The following is an 18,172-nucleotide window of genomic DNA, read 5'->3' as shown; positions in this document are numbered from 1 at the left end:
CAGTGAATTCACCAAGGAGCGTGAGAAGGCCAAGTCGCGGGGCACGTTTCAGAAGCTGCGGGAGAAGCAGCAGCTGGAGGAGGACCTGAAGGGCTACATGGACTGGATCACCCACGCTGAGGTGATGGACAGTGACCGGGCCAGAGGAGAAGGTACTGGCTCTGCCTGGGCAAGGTCCCTGGTGTGAGGGTTGGGTTCCTGACGCTAAGCACCCTGAAGAAACAATGGGGAGAGCTTTGGAGAAGTCACAGACTCATTTTGCCTGAAAAGCTATAAAACAAAACGTTTTGACTTGTGCAGAACAGTTTCCTTCCTCCTGTTTTTTTGCTTTCCTGAATCGTGATGCTGAATCTGACCCAAACTAGTAAATAACTTGGCACCTAAGCTAACCCTCCACCTCGGCCACTGTATTTACCATTGGCCAGCTGCTAACAAGACCTAGGTCCCCTTTGGCAGAACACATTTGAAATGGCCACGAGAAGCCCCGTATGTGTGCAGGGGCAGCCAGCAGGGCTGCTAGCTCTCACTGAACAGATGCACGAGTTTCTTGCCTCTGCTTGACCATTTTGAGGGATTAGAAGTAGCTCAGGGAAGGAGATGAACATCTAGGCATCTAGGCAAGGGCTCTGCCACTGAGCCTCTGTATTTGTGGGTCACTCATGTCCCTCACAAGCGCTTTGCCACTCTGCCTAATGCAATAACTCTGAGAGGTGATACGTGTGTGGAAAGGGCCTTGTAAAACAGTGGGAAAGACCACACCTGTAGCCAGTGTTCTCCTGTTTTTCAGCATTTGCTCGGATCCTGGCTGACCCCAGTTTTCTCTGTGCTGGGGCTGTCTGGAGCTGTGGGGAGCCATCTCCACGCTGCTCTCTGCTCCAGCTGCCTCCCTGGGCTGCTGCTGCCCTTGCTGCAGGAGCTCCTGGGGCCTCCTAGGGCTTTGCACCTGACGTTTAAACCTTCCAGCTCGGGCTCCCTCTGCTGTCTCCCTGGGATGGCATTTCTTGATTTCAGTGCTGGGGGGGAAGCTCTTCCAGGTGTTGTCCTGGGAGAGGTCCCCTCCTATACGCTCTTCCCAAGGGCTCCAAGGAAAGCCTGGGATGTCGTTCCCTCCATAGGTATGATGCCTTTGGATGAAGGAGGGTCGGAGACGGAGAGCTTGTATGAAATTGAGGGCATGAACAAGTGGATTCTCTACTTGTGAGTATTCCTGGGCTGCACCATCTGCTGTCTCTTGCTTGCTGTCGTGGCTGGGCCAGGCTTTCTTTTCAGCCACCGGTTTTGTGGGGAGAGCCAGGGGCTTTTGAGAGCCAGATGCTCTCCTGGAGCAAGCAATAGGGAAGGATGCTTGGTAAAGAAGCTGCTGCAAGGGGAAAAACCTCTTCAGCTTGGGTCTAGGCTCCTGGCATCCTCTCACAGCCCATGCAACACATCTTGTGCTTCAGAAGCTGGGCCCGTGGCAGGAAACCAGAAGCCAACGTAGGCCAAAAAGGAGCCAGGAGGCGTTCATGTGAACAAACAGCAAAGCTTGAGCGACTGGGGACGCTGCCTGGGGTCAGGGTTATGCTCCTGGTACCTGCATGCCCCCGGTTTGTAAGTGGGGTGACACCATGCATTGCCCCAGCACCGGTGGTGGGCAGCTCAGCCCTTCTGAGGGAAGGGCCCAGGAGACGGGAGCGGGGTGGCTGTGCCTGGCTGTCTGTTAGCATTGCCCCGGGCTGCTCAGGACCCTGTGTTCAGCCCCACTGACCCGTTGGCCTTCCCTGCAGCCGGCAGTGGAGGCGCTGGAACCGAATGTTTCGTAGGAAGTGCAGGGATGTGGTGAAGTCCAAGTTCTTCTACTGGCTCGTCATCCTGCTGGTGGCACTGAACACCCTCTCCATTGCCTCTGAGCACCATTTCCAGCCCGAGTGGCTGACGGTGGTGCAAGGTGAGCAAACAGCCCCAGGGAGAGGGAGGGCCTGGGAAACTCTGCCGCAATGGAGACGTGCACGAGGAGCTCTTACTGTGTGTGCATGGCCTGTTAGACACCCACAGCCTTGCTCATGCACACAAACACAGCCTGCATGCACGTATGCGTACACCATCCACACTGGGCTGTCGCACAATTGCACATTGCATATGCACAGTGCGTGCACTTACAGGTGCATGGTGAACACAGGGTGTGCATACTCACAAATGTACGTACATAGTTCACTTACGTGCACATTGCATGCACTCACACGGTACGGCCATGCACGTACACACGCAATCGCACTGTGTTCACCCACACAGAATGTAGCACACGTGTACACAGCTCAGCCATGCAGCACACATGGACACAGCACCCGGACACACTGCGTGGACTCACACTCTTATGTGTGCAAGCATATGGTTATACATTGCCCTTCTCCTCATCCTCTTCTCCTGAGTGCTCCCTAGAAAACTGCATTTGCTGCAGCTCAGGGCTCGGTGGTAGGCAGAGAAGGGATGTGGGCAGCACTGCCATCCTTCCTTCCTGCCGTGCCATGCTGAGAGGAAGAGGCCCGTGCTCTGACGGGCTGGATCTCCCACCCCAGACAACGCCAACAGGGTGCTGCTAGCACTCTTTGTGGCCGAGATGCTGCTGAAGATGTACGCGCTGGGCCTGCGCCAGTACTTCATGTCCCTCTTCAACCGCTTCGACTGCTTTGTGGTGTGTGCGGGCATCTTGGAGACCATCCTGGTGGAGCTCAGCACCCTGTCACCCCTGGGCATCTCCGTGCTGCGCTGCATCCGGCTCCTCCGCATCTTCAAGATCACCAGGTTGGGACGGGAGCTCCGTGGGTGCTGGGGGCTGGCTGCCCCCCAGGCATCACTGGCCTTGTCCCTGGGGAGGGCTGCAGCACGGGCGGAGCTGGTAGCTCCTGGGGTGATGAACAAGGCCAAGCCTGGCGATATCTGTGTCCCCGGGACGTGGTCTGGTATCTCCTGACACCAATCCTGGGGTCAGGATGGAGAAGTCCCAGTGCCCACCCTGCAAGTGGTGCTGGCTCAGAGCCCCCCTTGCTGGGTTTCTGGGACATCGTGAGGGGCAGACAGGGTGCTCCCTGCTCCTCTCTTGTCCTGCCCCACTCCTTCACCTCCTGCATGCTCCTCTCCCCCCTCTCCCCAGGTACTGGACATCCCTGAGCAACCTGGTGGCCTCTCTGCTCAACTCGGTCCGCTCCATCGCCTCTCTGCTCCTCCTCCTCTTCCTCTTCATCATCGTCTTTGCCCTGCTGGGCATGCAGCTCTTTGGGGGCAAGTACGACTTCGAGGACATGGAGGTGCGGCGCAGCACGTTTGACAACTTCCCCCAGGCCCTCATCAGTGTCTTCCAGGTACGGGGCTGTGGCAAGCAGGGCAGGGGGGCTGGCGGACCCCCACAGCCTGGGTTCTCACCTCGGGGGTCTCCTGGCAAGAGCTGGGGTTAGGAGAGATGTGGGTTCATGGGAGGTGGTGCAGCTCTGAGGATGGAGTGGTGAGGGGAGATGGGGTCGTGGGTGGCAGTGGGGGTTTAGGGCCAGAGGAGGGAGCTGAGATCTGGCAACGGGGCTGGAGCAGGGAGCAGGATGGAGCTGTGGGGTTCTGCCCTGCTCTGCTGCGGGGGCTCTCACATCCCTGTTTCCCCTCATGCTGTCTCTGCTCTTCTCCCAGATCCTGACCGGAGAGGACTGGAATTCAATAATGTACAATGGGATAATGGCCTACGGAGGCCCGTCCTTCCCTGGCATGCTGGTTTGCATCTACTTCATCATCCTCTTCGTTTGTGGGAACTGTATCCTCTGACACCGAAGCCATGCCCGGGCGCCCTGTGCCCAGCCCCACAAACTGCTCTGGCTGTGTGAGGCTGAAGGCTCGGTGTGTGTGTTTGTGTGTGTGTTGTGTGTGTGTGCACGTGTTTGTGTCCAGATTGAGCACAGGCAGGGATGGGGCGGTCATCCCAGAGCTCAGCACTCACGAGGATGGGTGCAAGATTGAATCACAGAATCACAGGATCGTTAAGGTTGGAAAACCATCTCCCTGCCACCAATGTCACCCACTAAACCATTCCCCCAAGCACCACATCCAGCCTTTCCTCGAACACCCCCAGGGACGGTGATTCCACCACCTCCCTGGCCAGGGTTGGCTCAAGGGCTCCTCTCCAGGATGGCTTCTCAGTCCACGGGCAGCCCTGACCAAATCCAAATGGGAACCAAGTTCACGTCCTTAGTGCTGTCCCACCAGATATCCTCCTCAATGTCTTCCTGGCCATTGCGGTTGACAACCTGGCTGAGGCTGAGAGCCTCACCTCAGCCCAGAAGGCCAAAGCAGAGGAACGCAAGCGGCGCAAGATGTCCAGGTGAGCGCTGCAGTGCTGGCACGGGGAGCTCCCAGGCCGGGTGTTTTGGGGTAAGGGGACAGAACAGCGTCGCCTGTGCCCCTGCCCTGAGCTCAGCCCTTGCTCTCCGCTCAGGGGTTACCCAGAGAAGTCAGAAGATGAGAAGCAGATGCTGGCGAAGAAGCTTGAGCAGAAAGCGAAGGGAGAAGGGATTCCCACAACAGCCAAGGTCGGTGCTGGTGGGGCTGGGCCTTGGGGAAGCCCTGGTGAGGGATCAGGCACCTCCTGCCACCGGCAAGGGCTGGCAGAGGCTTGGAGCTAGCTCAGGTCTGGACTCTGCTGGGCCAGAATTGCTTCTTGCCTTAGTGTCTTCTGGAGATAGAGGCTCTCTGGGCCCAGACTGGGCCTGTTGTGTGGTGGAACAGGTCCACCACATCCTGGGCCAGCACCCCACTTGCCTGTTGTTGTACAAGGCCAAATGTAGACACCACTGACCCCACAGGGCTTCCAAGGGTCTTTGGCAGCAATACTGGCACACTCACTTGAGTGTCTTCCTTTCTGTCTCTCCCTTGTTTCAGTTAAAAGTGGATGAATTTGAGTCCAATGTCAACGAGATCAAAGACCCCTACCCATCCGCAGACTTCCCAGGTAAGACTTGTCCCCGCAGAAGCTGGGGAAGGTGTGTGGAGTGAGGGATGCCGTGGCCCCTCACCAGCCTTGGGGTGCTGAGGTCTGTCTGGCCCAGAGGCCAGCTCAGGATCACAACATCAGAAGATCTTCCACACGGTCACGTTGCTACTCCCTCTCTAGGTGACCCTTTCCTTTTCCCTCCCTGTGACCATCCTGCAGGTGACGATGAGGAAGATGAGCCCGAAATCCCCCTGAGTCCTCGGCCACGTCCCCTGGCAGAGCTACAGCTGAAAGAGAAGGCCGTGCCTATGCCTGAAGCCAGCTCCTTCTTCATCTTCAGCCCAACCAACAAGTAAGTGCCAAGCCTTCTCCCTGCCTTGTGGAGCTCTGCCTTGGGCACCTCTGGCACCAACCCTTCCCAGTGGGACCCTACTTGTTTTGCCATAACCTTCTTCCAGGCTACCACGGCCCCAGCTAACGCCCTTCTGACCTCTCGCAGTGTCTCACGCCGTTTTTGTCCCCGGCAGGTTTCGGATGCTGTGCCACAGAATCGTCAATGCCACCTGGTTCACCAACTTCATCCTGCTCTTCATTCTGCTCAGCAGCATCTCCCTGGCGGCCGAGGATCCCATCCGCGCCGAGTCGTTTCGCAACCAGGTGCGTGGGTGACTCGGGTGGGTTGGGGTGGGTGGGGGAGACGTCACGGAGACCCCCAGCTCCCCTGTGAGCAGATACCTGCTTGCCAGGTGTTGAGCCTGGGGGAGTTTTGGTAGTTGTGATTTTTTTCCCTCTAAGGGAATTTTAAGCAGGGAAAGGGAGTCTCACCGAGAGCTCCCTGCTGCTCTTCTGGTCTACAGGAGGAAAGTCTTTGTGCCTACCTCTTTGCTCTTGTTCTGAATCCAAGGAAGATGAATCTGGGGGACTGGGTTCTCCTGGGTTAATCCCTGCCTCTGGGAGGGCAGGACGCTTGGGGAGGGGAGGCTGCTTGTGCTTCCCATCCAGGGGAAACAGCTGGGACAAAGTTTTACTGCTCCATGTCTAAGGTTATTCCCGGTAAAGAGATCTACCTGCCAGGGTGAGCGAGATTACCTTGGTTTAGGGCTGTGGCAGCTTACTGGGGACAGGGACATCCCATGCAGACTGGACCAGTGGTGTGTACAACACCTGAAATGCTGCCTGCATGGAGCAGGGGTAGCCCCATGGGGTCTAGGCTTGTGTGGTGCCTGGCAGGGGCTGGGGGGTCTCTCAGGGGACAGCTCCCCAGGGTGCCCATTGCTTTCGGGGACCAGAGTCTTTCAGGTGAATCACAGCAAGCATCACTCGCTTGGAAACTGGGAGCTTGGTCCCAGGCTGGAAGCTGGATCGTGTACTTGGGGAAATCGAGAAAGTGAAGGGAATTTCATGGGTGGTCTGAGCCCCGGGTTTGCAGCCCCTGTTGAGCTAGACAGGCTCCCCAGTTTGCAGGGTGGATGGCAAACCACAGTGCCAGGGCGTTTGAAAACAGTGGTGCGTTTCCCACGTCACCCAAATCTCACCCAGTCCTGGTGCTTACGTCCCCAGATTCTCGGATACTTTGACATCGGTTTCACCTCTGTCTTCACCGTTGAAATCGTCCTGAAGGTGAGTCCGTCTGCTCCCATGGAGCACATGCACATCACCCAGGTCTGGGCTGTGTTCTGGCCGTGGGCACGAGCTCCAGGAGCAGGCAGGGAGCAGCTGCCAGCTCATTTGCCCTGGTTTTGGGCAACCCAGGGTGCGTGCCCTGCCCCAGGGGCCAGAGTTCCCCTTGCAGCAAGGTCAGGCAGCTGTGCTGTGACACCAGGACAGATGGGCCATGGCACCAGCATTTCTGTCCTGGCATGTCTTTAACAAAAAACTTTGAGAAAGAGAAAGCAACGAAAATCTGTGAAGTAAAACCGTATTCAAGCAGCTGCTGTGAGTTGCTCCTGCTGCAAGTCTTTTTGCCCTTCTCCTCTTTGCTTTGCTGAATGACTGGGAAGGGTTTTTTTTCTCCACCAGTGCAGTGCAAAGGATTTCCAGCTGAAGTCAGCTGCCTGCCTGGCTGCAAAGCAAGAGCTTTGAGCAGGATGGGGACCCCGGGCCACAGGGAAAGCTCCCTGTGCCCTGCTCGGCCTCTCTCCTAACTCCTCCTGCTCCCCAGATGACAGCCTACGGCGCTTTCCTGCACAAAGGCTCCTTCTGCAGGAACTCCTTCAACATCCTCGACTTGCTGGTGGTTGCTGTCTCCCTCATCTCCATGGGAATCGAGTAAGCAGCTCCACACTTCCCAGGGTGGGCACTGCTCTTGTTTAGCCTGGCCGGGCAGCGGGGGTGCTGCAGCAGTTTGGGTTGGGTGGGATGGGAGCTGCCAACCCACGTGTTAGTGCCCCCAAAATGTGTCCCTGGATGTATTTTTAGGGGGGACAGGGCCTGGGTGACTGGGAGGCAAACTCCTCGAGTGACAAAGGAGAAGATCTGGGTGGGAATTCAAATGGGAGTCCCTTTTTCCCATCTGGGAATTGCCCTGTCTCAGCTCTGCGTTCCTCCTCAGGTCCAGCACCATCTCGGTGGTGAAGATCCTCCGGGTGCTGAGGGTGCTGAGACCTCTGCGAGCCATTAACAGGGCCAAGGGGCTGAAGGTAAGAGGGAGGCTGGGGTCCTCGGCCCATGGGAGTCCCCACGGAAAATTATGTGGGATTTCATGCCCTGTGGGGTTTGTAGGGTCAGGAACACAATTCCCACTTACCATCTGGGGAAGGAGCCTGCCCCGTCCCATTGCTCTTGGCAGGTTCCCGCTTTTGCCTGCCTGTTTTTTTTTAATTTTTTATTTATTTATTTATTTTTTTCCTGAGTGTGGGGCATACGGGGGGACCTTGCCCCAGGCATGCTCACATGTGCTCTGTCCTCGACCAGCACGTGGTCCAGTGCGTGTTCGTGGCCATCAAGACCATCGGCAACATCGTGGTCGTCACGACGTTGCTGCAGTTCATGTTCGCCTGCATCGGGGTCCAGCTCTTCAAGGTGAGAGACGTCCCGGATGGACAGGAGAGATGTGCTGCCCAGGGCTTTGGGGTCTTGTAGTCACAGGGCTTTGGGGTTGGTGTCTCCCGGTGCCGAGGTCAGCACAGACCATGCTGTCAATGCTCTGCCAAGAATGCCCGTCTGTAGCGGACGTCCCCGCAGAAGTGCCTGTAGTGGGAGGAGGGCAGAAAACACCCAGGATGTTGTCAGCTTCAGGCAGCACATGCAAAGGGACCAGCTCCCTTCCCCTGCTCACTGCCTCAGTTTCCCCTCTGGCAGAGGTCAGAGCCAGCACGGAGGCAGGGTGGCAATCAACCAGTCTGTGAAAAATCAGAGGGGCTTTTGAAGTCACCACAAAATCATAGCTCCTCCTGCTCTCTTTCTAATGCAGGGGAAGTTTTACAGCTGCTCAGACCCATCCAAGCTGACGGAGAAGGAGTGCAGGTAAGAGCCCAGCGGGGCAGCAGGCAAGGAGGGGAAGGGGGCGTGTGGCTGTTCGCGTGTCTGCAAGGGGATCCTGCAGCCAGAAAGAAGGGGCTGGGAGGTCTTTTGCTGCTGTCCCTCGCCCTAGGATAAACGTAGCCCAAGGGCATGCTCCCCTCCCAGGGACAAGCAGCCCTGGGCCAGCGCGGCAGCAGGAGGGGGCCGTGCCAGGTGAGCGCCGCATCCCTTCTGCTGCAGGGGTGATTTCATCGACTACGTGGATGGGGACCCGACGCAGATCGAGCTGAAGAAGCGTGTCTGGTTCCACAACGACTTCCACTTCAACAACGTCTTCTCAGCCATGATGTCGCTTTTCACCGTCTCCACCTTCGAGGGCTGGCCAGAGTGAGTCCGGTGTGTGGGGGCCTGCCGAGGGCCGGGTCGTGCTGGGAGCAGGTCGCTGCCCGCAGGCTGATTGCCAGCCAGGAGCTGGAAAGCCTGTGCCAGGGAAAGAAGAGCTGCCCAGGCTGGGGAGCAGGGCTAGCCACCCTGGTAGGGGCTGGAGAGTCAGCAGGGTGATCCCCGCAGCCCAGTTCCACCCCTGCTGGATTTGGGATTTCTCCAGAGCTCTCCATAGTCTGCAAGAAAACAGATGGTCTTCCCCCCCCTTAACTAGGGTCTCTGTTGCCTCACTTTCACTCCTGTAGGCTGCTATACAGGGCCATTGACACTAATGATGAGAATAAAGGCCCTATCTACAACTACCGGGTGGAGATTGCAATGTTCTTCATCATCTACATCATCCTCATTGCCTTCTTCATGATGAACATCTTTGTGGGCTTTGTCATTGTCACCTTCCAGGAGCAGGGGGAGAGCGAGTACAAGAACTGTGAGCTGGACAAGAACCAGGTACTGGAGCTGCTGGGACGGGGCGAGGTGGATCCAGCCCTTAGTGCTTAGTGGGGGATCGGCACCAGGGCAGCACGGCAATCTTTGGAGGCAAGAGGTGGCTTTGGAAACATGGTCCCGGGTGGGGTGTCTGGGTGCCTTTGCAGAGGGCACAGCAGGTATTTGGTCATTGCTGTCCCTGGCCCATGGCACGTGGGGCTGAGGAAGAAGGGGGGATCCGGCTGGTGCTGGTGGGGCTGTGCACTGTCACTGGTGGTGCTGGCTCCGTGCTCGTGCCCCTGTCCCTGGTGTGTGCATCTCCCCAGCTTCACTCCTCCCCTGCTCTCCCCAGCGCCAGTGTGTGCAGTACGCGCTGAAGGCTCGCCCGCTGCGGCGCTACATCCCCAAGAACCCCTACCAGTACCAGATCTGGTACGTGGTCACCTCCTCCTACTTCGAGTACCTCATGTTCTTCCTGATCCTGCTCAACACCATCTGCCTGGGCATGCAGGTAAGCGGGGAAGTACTGACCGTGGGCGGTGGTGCCCCCCTGGGACCCTTGTGCCCGTGGCACCGAGCAGGCTGGGCTCAGCCCTGCTGCCTCAAAGCTGCTGGTGTGTGCTCCGCAGCCCTGGGGAGAAAGGGGGACAGGTTGGATGTGGGGTGCCCAGTGGAGGGGCTGCAGCAGGGGGGATTTTTCTCTTTTGCTGCAAGTTTTCCCAGCCACAGGTCTGGGGTGGGCTGTTCTCCATGCAGCCCGTGCCACTGGGCTGACACGGCTCCTCCTGCCTTCTCTCAGCATTACAACCAGTCTGCGGAGATGAACCACATCTCAGACATCCTCAACGTGGCCTTCACCGTCCTCTTCACCCTGGAGATGATCCTCAAGCTCATGGCCTTCAAAGCCAAGGTGAGGGCAGGGCGCAGGCTGGAGATCAGAGGAGGGCTGATTAATTCCCTCATCGCGCTCTCCTTCCCCTGGGCTCCAGCATCCATCTCCTCCTTGGCTTGATTCTTGGATGTTCATTCCTTTTCTCTCTGGCCCTCCCCTGGCAGGGCTACTTCGGGGACCCCTGGAATGTCTTTGACTTCCTCATCGTGATCGGCAGCATCATCGATGTCATCCTCAGCGAGATTGATGTAAGTGCTGGGCTGCTCGGGCACGAGGGTGTCCCCACGCCCTGTCGCTGCTGGCGCCTGCCCCAGGGCGAGCTGGGGGTGCCGGAGTGGTGCCCAGCTCCGTGGGGCTTTGGTGGCCTCTCTTCTCCCCTCTGCTGCGTTCGGAGGAGGGACAAGCCACGTGGCGTGGGTGTTTGGAGGTCACAGCCATGCCCCTGTGAAACTTAGGGCACTGTATAAACACAGGGGACCATCCCCAGCCTAGCAACTTGTCGTGTTGCCCCCTCCCTTCCCGAAAGCCTGTAGGGGCTGGGATGCCATGGAAAACAGGACCATGAGCAGCAAGATGCTGCCCCACTCGCCCTGCCTGTCTGCTGTGTGTGCCCACCTCGACAGGTCCGGGTGTCCATCCTCAGACTGGGGCAGGTGGGCAGAAAAAGGGTTCCCCTGCAGCTCCCTGTACCCACAGGGCGCTGCTGACTACATACACCGGGGAACTGCAGCCAGTGGTTATATGCTGATAAATGCTCTACTGGGAGTATTTTCAGAGCAGTGCTTGTAAACCACTGTGCCAGAGCACTGGGAGCTCCCCAGACCACAACCAGCTCTGAAAATGCCCCTGTGCGCCGGGAGGTCATGCGCTGCGTTTGGCAGACCCGACGGTAACTGTAGAAGCAGCTGTAGGGTCGGGTAGGTGAGGTTAACCCTCTCCGGTGACTTTGCACGTCTCCTCTCGGGAGCAGGGCTTTATCTGGCAGAGCTGCTGCCACGGCCACTCCCGGGAGAGTCCTGCAGCCTTTCTCCGTGCACAGGACGAGAGGCTCAAGGGTCCCTGGATGAGTGAAACCATCCATCTTTCTCCCAAAACATTCCTCCCTGCATGGCCCACACCTCAATACTGCCATCCTCCGAGCCTCTGGGCTTCTCAGCCTTGATGATTCCCAAATTTCCTGCCAGTCCCAGCAGCTTTCAGCTGCCACCAAGCCTTCCAAGACCCCATCCTTGGTCCCCCAGCTCTCTGTGCCTGTGACCTGGTTTCCCGTGGCCTGCAGTCCTTCCGTGGCACCTCCACGGTCACCGACAGAAGGACAGTGCTCATCCCCCGTGCCCGTCTTTGTCCACACCTGAGAGCACGGCTCAGGCTCCCCAGGGCTGCCCCAGCCTTCCTCCACGTGCCTTCTTCTCCACCCAGTCCTCATCCCTCCCAGCACTGCCATCCAGCGATGCGCAGTGGGATCAGGACGGGGCAGGGATCGCAGCCTTCCCTCCCTTTCTGGTAACCCCCCTCTCTGCCCAGGGGTCAGGGCGAGGTGGGTCCGTCCCTCCTGGTCCCCAGGAGCCGGTTGCAATCTCTGCACCCCCACAGGTCACCATGCCGGTGCGGGCACACCTTGGGGGCTGCAGCCTTTTCGGGAGGGTGCCCCTCGACAGCCCATTTCCATCTTTCTTCTGCCTGTGCCGCCACCTTCTGCAACCTCCCCCCGTCTCTCGTTTCTCCCTCCCTCCTGCTGACTCTTTTATTCTCTTGGCAGACTGTCCTTGCCTCCAGCGGTGGATTGTACTGCCTCGGCGGGGGCTGTGAGAACATCGTAAATATCAGCTGCACGTGCTTGCTGTGGACCCCTTTCCCCTTTGCTGCCTGGGGCCGTCCCAGCCCGCCCGCGGCTGGCGTTTGCACGTGTCCTGCATGCATTAAGATGCCCCGAGCCCTGCTGCTCTCCTCTGCTGTGCACATCTCGCCTCCAGGAGCCCAAGGGCCAGGCTCCAGAAATGGGGAGAGGTCGGTGGCAGGGTCCCACGTGCAGCACCGGAGCCTGCTGCATCTCCGTGCCCCCAGGGCATCTTCTCGGGGGTCCCAGGACCCCAGTGCTGGGAGCTGCAAGGCCAAGGTGGCCTGCCCTGGGCGCTGTCCTGGTCCTGCTGGGTGGGGATGTGGCCACTTCCCTGGCCACTGTGCTTGCTGAGCGCTAGGAAGGAGAAAGGCGAGAAAAGGAGGGGTGGGGAGAGGAGGTGGTGGCTTTCAGTGCAGCCCTGGGGACTCAAAAATGCCAGAATGGGGAAATTGGATCTGCTGGAGGGCCAGGGGTGTCTGAGGGTGGGTTTTATTGCCCTGACACCTCTGGGAGCAGGTGGGTTGGGTGATGGGAACGAGGGGGGTCAGCACGAAAGCTCTGGGAAGCCGAGGGGAAGCAGGAGGGGTAGCAGAGGTGTGACGGGATGGACATTTGCTCGCGGCACTTGGTGAGCGAGGCTGGGGCTGTGCTGTGCCGAAACAACCTCCCCAGCGGGTAACTGAGCCCCCAGCGTCTCCCACAGCCCATGTCCCAGGTGTCGCAGCCTTACGAGCCCAGGGCCTCTGTCTGCTGCCTCCCCTCCGCCTGCCCCTTCCGGGACTCCCTCTCAACCCAGCTGTCCCCAGACCCCGTCCCCGACTGTTCTCCCCCCGGGTTGGGGTCCCACAGCCACCCCAAGAAGCGGAGGCACCGCTGCAGGATGCTCGCCTCCCCAGAGCCACCCTGACCTCTGTCCCCGCTTTGTCACATCAAAACCCTGCTGGGATGCTCTCAAATCAACTCTTGTGTGCGATAGCTGCCACCTTGAACCCTTCCTGTGCCTGGTGCCTGGCCCAGAGCTCACCTTACAAATAGACCCCGAGGTGGCAGTGTAACAAATACATAGTGTGTGCAGGGTGAGAGAGCAGAGAATGAGCCTGTCCTGGGGCAGCCCTGGGTAGGGTAGGGTAGGGTAGGGTAGGATAGTTGGAAGGAACCTTCAAAGCTGATCATGTCCAACTGCTTGACCACTTCAGGACTAACCAAAAATTAAAGCATGTTATTGACGGCATTACCCAAATGCCTTTTTAACACCTCCAGGCATCAACCACCTCTTGGGGCATGCACTGAACGGCACAGCTCTCCCAGCCTGCGCTACGGCATGCCTTTCCCCCTGCCGTGTCCCATCCCTACCTAACGGGACTCCTGTAGGGTCCGTGACTGCTGCCCCCCTCTGTCCGCAGGACCCCGATGACAACTCCCGCGTCTCCATCACTTTCTTCCGCCTGTTCCGCGTGATGCGGCTGGTGAAGCTGCTGAGCCGGGGAGAAGGCGTCCGGACCCTCCTGTGGACCTTCATCAAGTCCTTCCAGGTTTGTGAGGAACACACCAGCACGTGCCCTGGGCTGGCAGCAAGCTCTGAGCAGCAAGCTGTCCCATCCCCATGGGACGCCGGGGTGCTGCCCCCCCAATAACTCCAGCCCCGACCCGCTGTCTCTGGGTGTCCTCTGGTGCTGGGCTGCCTCTCACCCGAGCCGTGATCCTTTTGTCGCAGGCTCTGCCCTACGTTGCCCTCCTGATTGTGATGCTTTTCTTCATCTATGCTGTGATCGGGATGCAGGTGAGAGGCGCAGGGGGGGGATTTGGTCTTGAACAGGGACCTGAGCCTGGGAGCAGCTGGGGAGATGGGGCAGGGGGGGACTGGGTCCTCTGCACGGCAGTGCCGGGGGCTTTGAGCACAGTGGGACTGTTTTGCCCTGGTCTCCGAGGATGCACAGAGTTAACGCAGCCCGAGCACCTCCTCCCATCCCCAGGCTGCAGCTAAGGCAACCGAGGCACACACCAAATAGCGCTTTCTGAGTCAACAGCATGACGCAGACACGCTGTCACCAGTGCTTGTGCCTGGTTCGTGAGATCTCCTTGTCTCGGGTGCAGCGCAGCATCGACAGGGGCGCTTTCAGCATAGGCAGGGGTGTCCAAGCTGCTCACGAGCCCCAGAACAACCATGTCCCCCCTGGTGTCACGCTCTCTTTTGGAGATACCCAAAGCCAAATAACCAAGACAAAGAGGAACTCCTGGACTGGGGTCCTCTGGAGGGTGGGGGTGCCTGAGAAAAGGTGCTGGGGGCCTGATGGTCTGATTTACAGATGTTTGGGAAGATCGCCATGGTGGACGAGACCCAGATCAACCGAAACAACAACTTCCAAACCTTCCCACAAGCTGTGCTGCTGCTCTTCAGGTCGGTACTGCCTCAGGGAGCAGGCAGCTCCAGAATGGAGCTGGGCTCCGAGCTGACATGGGAGCCTCCCGGCTTGGACTGAGGGACACCAGCGTTTCTGCAGCTGATTGATCTCTTGCCCTACAGAAAAAAGTCTGGGGGCACCGCGGCATTTCTGTTCTGCATGTTTCCTTCCCAGACTTGATTTTAATTAGTGAATTTTCAGGAAAAGCAAGGGGAAAGGAGAGTTCAGCCCAAGGCTTTCCTTGACCCTAAATGCTTTGCTTTGGAGCCTGCAATAGCAGGCTCCCACGCCCTCCCTGCAGCAGTGCAGCGAGCCCAGGATCCTGCCCGCTCCTTTCCCTGCTCCCTTGTGTACGGGGCTGGTCCCTGCGGGCCCAGCATCCCTCCAGGAGGGGCCGGGTCCAGCGGGCATCCCCTTCTCCCCAGGTGTGCGACAGGGGAGGCCTGGCAGGAGATCCTGCTGGACTGCAGCTACGGGAAGCTGTGCGACCCCGAGTCCGACTTTGCCGAGGGCGAGGAGTACACCTGCGGCACGGGCTTTGCCTACTTCTATTTCATCAGCTTCTACATGCTCTGCGCCTTCCTGGTACGTGGGGCTGCACATCCCCGTTAGTTCCTCCCCGTATCCCCCACGTGCTGCTGCTCAGCCATGCACCGGTGCTGGCTCCTGAGAGGGAAGAGCTGCGTGTGCCGGCCGCATCCTGCCGTGTAATCCCATGGGGTGGGGGGCCTGCCTCTGCGTGGGGTCACCAACAGCATCCCCTGGCTCCAGGGAACCCCGGCACCTTCTTGTCCCTGACCCAACGTGCGTCTGCCTGCGCTTTGCCCCCTGGCCGGAGCCCACGGGCTGTCATGCCCTGCTGTGCGCGGGGTGGGGGTTCACGATCCCGTTGTACATGGGGTGGCGGGTCACGGTCCTGCTGCGTGGGGACCCACAGAGGGCCAGGGCATCCTTCACACCCGCCCCTCTGCCCCCAGATCATTAACCTCTTTGTGGCCGTCATCATGGACAACTTTGACTACCTCACACGCGACTGGTCCATCCTCGGACCCCACCACCTGGATGAGTTCAAGCGGATCTGGGCTGAGTACGACCCCGAGGCCAAGTGAGTGACCGCGTGTGCACGGCAGGGGGTGAGGGACATGGGGGGGACGCTCTGTGGGGGCCGGGGTGGGCTGCCCTCTCTGCTGAAACCTGGGGCCAGCAGGGCCATGCGAGACTCAGCACTGTTTGGCATTTAGATCCTGGCTTCTCAGAGGTGGATGTGGGCTTGTCAGTATGTCTCAGGGTTGGCACAAGCCATCAGGAGTTTTGGGGACACAAGACTCCCGTTTCCCTCCTCATCCGGCCCTGGTGGTGCTGCCAACTCTTCCCATGCCACCTTTATCTGCCACCTTGCCTTGGGGAACAGTTGTTTTCCCCAAGAGGAGCACAGGGAAGTAAAAAGACTTGCCCACCACGCAGACCACGAAGACAAACCCACCCAGCCCCTCCCCAAACCACTGCCCCCCCCTTGTCTGCCACCACGCTGCTGAAGCAGCTCGTTGCCTCTGCAGGGGCAGGATCAAACACTTGGACGTGGTGACTCTGCTGAGACGTATCCAGCCTCCCCTGGGCTTCGGGAAGTTCTGCCCGCACCGTGTAGCTTGTAAGGTAAGAGCCAAGGAGAGGTGGGTGCGTGGGCATGGGGCACCTTCCCCAGGCCATCCCCGCATCCTCCCTGGGGAGGCTGAGGACACGAATTCAGCCAGCTTTCCACTTTCATGCTTTATACTCGTGCTCTGACCTCTGGATTTTAATGGAGAGGAGTCTTCCAGAGGCGAGGAGAGGTGCTGTAACCTGCATGGAGTTGATGCATTTCAGGGTCCTGAACACAAGGACCTGCCTGTGCTCACCTCCATGCCCAGGGGATGACACCCATGGGCTGACCTCCTGCAGCCCTCGTTGCAGAGGAGTTTCCAAGCTATGCTGGGTGCTCCACATCTGCACCTGGGGCAAGAGGGCAGCGCTGGGGCTGAGTACACGGCCACATCTTCTGGGCTGTCGAGGTTTGTCTCCAAGGGCTGATAGCACTGAGGGAGCTGGAGACTCTGCAGTCTTGGGCACACTTTTCCACGCTTGGCTGTCTGCACGAAGCCAGGATCTGTACGAGGCTCCCAGGAAACCATGTGGGCAGGAGCTCAGGTTTATACCTCCATGGGTATAAACCCTCAGGGGTCTTGACCAAGCTTGTTAGGGGGTTGATCCCCAGACCCCTCATGGCAGCCTGGTGAGCTTTGGGGGGGATGGAAGGCAAAGCAGCACGACCCTGAGAGCAGCACCGTGTTTCTCCTGCTGGGGAGAGCAGCCAGCCTGCTCTGCTTCGTGGGGACATGGTTATCGGTTTGCTCTGCAGCGTCTGGTGTGCATGAACATGCCCCTGAACAGCGACGGCACCGTCACCTTCAATGCAACCCTCTTTGCACTGGTGAGGACAGCCCTCAAGATCAAGACAGAAGGTACGGGGTGCTCGGGTCTGCTTCCATGGCGCGGTGGGGGGACCCTCTCCTTGTGCTGCAGGCTGCCAGTTATGCACTGTTCCCCCCCTCTGTCTGGTGACCTCAGGGCTTCTTGTTGGTGTGGCAAGACCCTCTGTTGCAGCCCCCAGCTTCACACCATTACCTTGTTGGACCAGAGACCACGGGCACGTGCATGGGGCTGCTCAGGCCAAGCCTGGAGGGCATTATGAGTTTCAGGGCTGTGTGTTGCAACCCTGAAGAGCAAACCACTGGCATCCCAGATGGGTAACTTCACTCTGAAGAGCTCAGGAGCTGTTCTGACCCAGTTCCAATCCCTGCCTCAGTGCACAGCCACCGGGCTCCCTTCCTACACCGTTGAGTGTAGCCTGATCTCCCCCTGCGCTGGTTGTTCCAGTTTTCCATCTCCCCGGGTATGTTTAACCTCAGACTGGAATGGAAGAGGGTGGCTGCCCTTTGAATTCAGCTGTGCCGGGGTGGAGTTGCTTTCGCCCTCTTCCTCGCCAGCAGGGCGGTTTGCAAAGCCCTGCCTTGGTAAGAAACCACACCAGCTGGTTTCCGTGCCCGTGGGTCAGGCAGCATCCCCCAGGCAGCCCAGGCAGGAGGGGGGCTGAGGCCAGCCTCCCCCAGCAGCACGGCGCGGTGCCTCCCCTTCAGCCGGGGTGGGGGACACCAGCCTCCAGCACCGGGCAGGAAGCACTGGGAGGATCACAGGAGATCTGAGAGCACGCATGAGGACAGACTGGGCTTGCAAGACAGCAGGAGTGGTAAAGCCTGGGAGAGCACGGAAGGGAGGGTTGGAGCCTGCTGCTGATCATCACAACAGAGACCACGGCACTCATGTTCCACCCGTTTCCTAGCTCTGACTCACCCTGTAGTTAAGGTCTTTTTGCTAAAATCAAAGCCTTATTCCTACAAAGCTCCTGTTTGATGGGTGGTGTCACACCCTGGAAGAGCCTGGCCGGGTTTCCACACGCTTTGCCGTCCTTCACGTGGCTTTCCCTTGGGAACGAACCACCCCGTCCCGCTCGCTTTTCTCACAGGTAACTTCGAGCAGGCCAACGAGGAGCTCAGAGCTATTATCAAAAAAATCTGGAAGCGAACCAGCATGAAACTCCTGGACCAGGTCATCCCACCTATTGGAGGTATCTCACCCCGTGCTACCTCCCGGGGGGGGCAAACAACCCCTGGGGCTCAGCCGCTATGGCGATTCGGGGCCTTGTGACAGGCAGTGCCGTCAGG

The 18,172-nt window shown here is 58.9% G+C and overlaps 1 protein-coding gene across 1 annotated transcript in view; it reads left to right on the top strand.

The window, feature by feature from the left end:
* CACNA1S (calcium voltage-gated channel subunit alpha1 S) overlaps window positions 1-18,172 on the top strand; it is a 35,839-nt gene that overhangs the window by 13,867 nt on the left and 3,800 nt on the right. The window contains exons 8-37 of the mRNA XM_080569059.1: window positions 4-152; window positions 1,116-1,197; window positions 1,767-1,927; window positions 2,556-2,781; window positions 3,131-3,338; window positions 3,655-3,775; window positions 4,225-4,339; window positions 4,454-4,547; window positions 4,897-4,966; window positions 5,168-5,300; window positions 5,476-5,605; window positions 6,509-6,568; window positions 7,110-7,216; window positions 7,500-7,587; window positions 7,862-7,969; window positions 8,361-8,413; window positions 8,651-8,797; window positions 9,100-9,301; window positions 9,633-9,791; window positions 10,080-10,190; window positions 10,337-10,420; window positions 11,932-11,988; window positions 13,416-13,544; window positions 13,727-13,792; window positions 14,319-14,410; window positions 14,840-14,999; window positions 15,392-15,519; window positions 15,971-16,067; window positions 16,810-16,912; window positions 17,974-18,075. Of these exons, the coding sequence (XP_080425185.1) occupies window positions 4-152; window positions 1,116-1,197; window positions 1,767-1,927; window positions 2,556-2,781; window positions 3,131-3,338; window positions 3,655-3,775; window positions 4,225-4,339; window positions 4,454-4,547; window positions 4,897-4,966; window positions 5,168-5,300; window positions 5,476-5,605; window positions 6,509-6,568; window positions 7,110-7,216; window positions 7,500-7,587; window positions 7,862-7,969; window positions 8,361-8,413; window positions 8,651-8,797; window positions 9,100-9,301; window positions 9,633-9,791; window positions 10,080-10,190; window positions 10,337-10,420; window positions 11,932-11,988; window positions 13,416-13,544; window positions 13,727-13,792; window positions 14,319-14,410; window positions 14,840-14,999; window positions 15,392-15,519; window positions 15,971-16,067; window positions 16,810-16,912; window positions 17,974-18,075 (3,542 nt within the window). The remainder of the gene's footprint in view (window positions 1-3; window positions 153-1,115; window positions 1,198-1,766; window positions 1,928-2,555; window positions 2,782-3,130; window positions 3,339-3,654; window positions 3,776-4,224; window positions 4,340-4,453; window positions 4,548-4,896; window positions 4,967-5,167; window positions 5,301-5,475; window positions 5,606-6,508; window positions 6,569-7,109; window positions 7,217-7,499; window positions 7,588-7,861; window positions 7,970-8,360; window positions 8,414-8,650; window positions 8,798-9,099; window positions 9,302-9,632; window positions 9,792-10,079; window positions 10,191-10,336; window positions 10,421-11,931; window positions 11,989-13,415; window positions 13,545-13,726; window positions 13,793-14,318; window positions 14,411-14,839; window positions 15,000-15,391; window positions 15,520-15,970; window positions 16,068-16,809; window positions 16,913-17,973; window positions 18,076-18,172) is intronic.

Source organism: Anser brachyrhynchus (genome assembly GCF_964034855.1).
Source record: "Anser brachyrhynchus genome assembly, chromosome: 27".
In the NCBI taxonomy this organism is placed as follows: Eukaryota; Metazoa; Chordata; class Aves; order Anseriformes; family Anatidae; genus Anser; species Anser brachyrhynchus.
The sequence above is the reverse complement of the archived record's forward strand: the minus strand, read 5'-3'. Positions and strand labels throughout refer to the sequence as shown.